General features: G+C 42.7%; 1 protein-coding gene across 1 annotated transcript; it reads right to left on the bottom strand.

Annotated features, from left to right (window-relative positions):
* Window positions 1-583: 583 nt before the first annotated feature.
* Window positions 584-3,033, bottom strand: sox21b (SRY-box transcription factor 21b). Its single transcript, XM_068329297.1, has 2 exons — window positions 2,630-3,033; window positions 584-2,486 (listed from the first exon to the last, which is right to left on the bottom strand). The coding sequence occupies exon 2, from the start codon at window positions 2,468-2,470 to the stop codon at window positions 1,721-1,723; it is 750 nt and encodes a 249-aa protein (XP_068185398.1). The 5' UTR covers window positions 2,471-2,486; window positions 2,630-3,033; the 3' UTR covers window positions 584-1,720.
* Window positions 3,034-3,411: the final 378 nt, after the last annotated feature.

Below are 3,411 nucleotides of genomic sequence, written 5' to 3'. Positions count from 1 at the left end.
ACAATGGAGACCAAAGCGGTGAAAGAGTTTAATTAACTGTGACGGAGATAATTATCCCTGGACTGTCCAAATTAGTTTTGCATAATGGCTGTGATCCTTATGAATTAATCTCCCAGTAAGAAAGGGGCAGCAATAACACACTTTACACGTCATAGATCTAATATGAATTGGAATTTTGCGCGCCAATAAAAAAAAACACACGTAGACACCTGCTTCACACACACACACTGGTGCACGTGAGAACACACACACACACACACACACACACACACACACACACACACACTGCTTCGGACAGGTGATCGCTGTGCTTTCTTTTTTTTTTTGTAAAGAGGGTGTCCCTTTTAATTCATATTAAACGCACTTTTTTTTTCCAGCACACACACTCAGCTCAGGTTGTTTTAGAGGCTCAAAGACGAACTTGTTCTTCTGCCTGCAAGCTGCCTTTTTCCATGCATGGGAAAAGAAAGGCCAGACTATACCACACAGTTTTATCTTCCTTCCTATTCACGATTAAAATTGTGATAAATAAGGTTTTGGCTCTTGATTACAATGGGCTGATTTAGATTTCCCCCAGCAATGCCATTCAACACTCGAACAAAAGCGGCCTTTGGAGGATACCTTACACTTCACCTGGACTGAGGAGCAGGAGAAAACAATCTTGTTCATCTCATCAAGAAGTACAGCCGCGATTCCCCTTCCGTTTAATCCGAATACGCTTTATTGTAGTCCTTTGCTCAACATGTGAACAGTAGCAATAGATTGAAGTACATAACGGAGGTTAAAGAAAACACAAAAACATACAAATTCCGTAAGAGTTAGTTAAAAATGGGGTTTTTTTCTGCTGCACGTGATACGGGGAGTGGAAGAGTGAGGTGAATTTTTTTCTTTTAACTGGTTGGAGGGTAAAAAACGGTTTTATGAAATCCAAAAAGATGTAATGCACTGAAATCGAATATCACCTTCAAAATAAATTACATCCTCTACGTTTCATGTGAAAATATTACAGTACTAGTTTTGTCCTTTTTAAAACCGTCTGGGTCACCATAGATTTCACTAAACAATAAATATTACAGACATCTATAAAACGGTTTGAAAACTCAAAATATACACCGGATTTCTAGTGAAATACGTAGGTTCCTGGCCCTATCTCAAACACTAAGCCTATAACGGCAAATAAACTAGATTATTTTTTTATCTGTACAGATTTACAGTCAAACAAGAGGGTATAAATGTTACCACAATCTTCCCTGACCCATGGATTATAAGCCATTAGTCTTAACTGAGAGGAAGTGTTGTGATCCAGTGATTATTCTGCCAAAGATTCCAACAGGCTAGTCAAGCAGGTGCAATTTGACAAAAAAAAAAAGAAAAAAAAAAGAGAGAAATAAAAATCAAATACATTTCAAAATGGGAAACATGATCTTATACATTTTCCTCTCAAATGTGTGCATTTCTGTTATCCTCAAGTCCTTTTCTCCTGGGGTGTGAGAAGTGATGGCTGGGCGATAGTAGATTAGAGAGTTCTCTAAATAAGCATAACCTTAGATAAAGGCATTAATTAATATACATACACATGTGATATCTGAGACGACGAGCACTTCATCACATGTACAAGTTTGTGCATGCATAATAAAACTCTTGCACGAGTAACTTTTTTTTTTTTCTTTTCTTTTCTTTTCACATTTCACTTTCTTAGAAGTCCAAAAAGTGGGGCCTATCACAAAGCTGCAGCATAGGCAGGGTAGGGTTCAAGTTGAGGTTTTCCCATCCCTGGGAGCAGGATGTATGCTAAGGGCGGCTGGAGTCCTGTTGATGGCCAGCCCGTACAGTTACAAGGGATCATGTAGCCGGGGTTTCCAGGGGATGGATGCGAGTGGGTGTGGGTGTGCGTCCCGCCACCGACACCGCCAGTCCCGGTGAAAGCCGCGGCGCCCGCGGGCGGGTAGCCCAGCGGAGACGGGTACGGAAACGAAGGTGGTGACAGCTCAGTCATCTTGGATCCAAGATCGAAAAATGAATAGGGGTTCGCAGCCATGGAAGGGTTGAAGAATACCCTCGCCGCTGCGGCGGCTGCAGCCGCTGCTGCCTTGTCAGGGTTCACAAGAACGGACTCGGAAAGTGCTCCTCCGGTCGAAAGTCCGCTAACTTTGAGCGCGTCGTGCTCCCCGAGATTATAGGGCACAGGGAAAGAAAACTTGTCTTTTTTCATCAGAGTCTTGGGCTTCCGCCTCGGTCTGTATTTATAGTCTGGGTGTTCCTTCATGTGCATCGCTCTCAGTCGCTTGGCTTCATCGATGAATGGCCTTTTCTCAGACTCGGTGAGAAGTTTCCACTCCGCGCCCAGTCTCTTGCTGATCTCAGAATTGTGCATTTTCGGGTTCTCTTGAGCCATTTTCCTGCGCTGGGCTCTGGACCACACCATGAAGGCATTCATCGGTCGTTTTACGTGATCCATCGGTTTTGACATGTCGGCACAGAACGCTCTGCAAAAAAAATATTTTGTTTTTTGAGAAAATAATCTTGTAAGTATTGCACAACCCAAATTAAAATACGCACAACTCGTTTAAAAGTAAAGAAGTGCATTAAAAGACACACAAGAATCGCAGCTCACGTTTTCGCTACGTACCTAAGACTTCAATTCTTCATCCCCACCGCTGTTTATCTTCTGCAAAGTACAAGTGGCGACGTCCTTATGAGTGTTAAACTTATGTTTTCTGTTCCATGGTGGCATCCATCAGTGATACGCCTTGACAAAGAGGAGAGAGAAAGGCGCCGTCTTGTTTCCCTCTTGTCTCCAGAGACTGACAAACACCTCTCAGCGGCAGCATTCACGCAAGTGGATGATAACTCCTAGTTGCCCCATGTGAAATACGCGACTGTGTGGCAGGTAGTGAAAGCGCCACTTGCGCATGCGCAGTGGCGCCGAAGCGCGCAGACGACAGCTGAACAATTTCAAAAAAAAAAATCCCACCCTGGATCAAACATGAACGCATCTCGTATTTATATATCGTCTTTATTTTATTGTGTCAGGGAGGATTTTAAGCTGAAAGCAGAGTTGTTTGAACTGAACGCTTTCATTTTCCGGAGTCATATAAAATTCATCCTAAACTTTTTTTTTCATTTTGCTTTTTTTTTTTATTTTATTTTTTTACGGATGTACCTGAAATAACCGAGGACGAAGGTCACACGCAGGCTCAATCTGTCATTAACAGGTGAAAAGTGAGAGAAACGGACGAGCGCTAGTTGTTGACGCACACACCGTGCGTTCAGTCACAGCCTTTAAACACTTAATATCGCACACACAGTCCTTCAATTAAACCATCTACAACTACGCGCCTAATCGCGTCTCTGTGTTCCATTCATTTAAGTGAAAATCCTATCTGCTGATGTCACTCCACTTTTCTCACC

The sequence above is a fragment of the Antennarius striatus genome, chromosome 12 (genome assembly GCF_040054535.1).
Source record: "Antennarius striatus isolate MH-2024 chromosome 12, ASM4005453v1, whole genome shotgun sequence".
NCBI classification, from domain to species: domain Eukaryota; kingdom Metazoa; phylum Chordata; class Actinopteri; order Lophiiformes; family Antennariidae; genus Antennarius; species Antennarius striatus.
The sequence above is the reverse complement of the archived record's forward strand: the minus strand, read 5'-3'. Positions and strand labels throughout refer to the sequence as shown.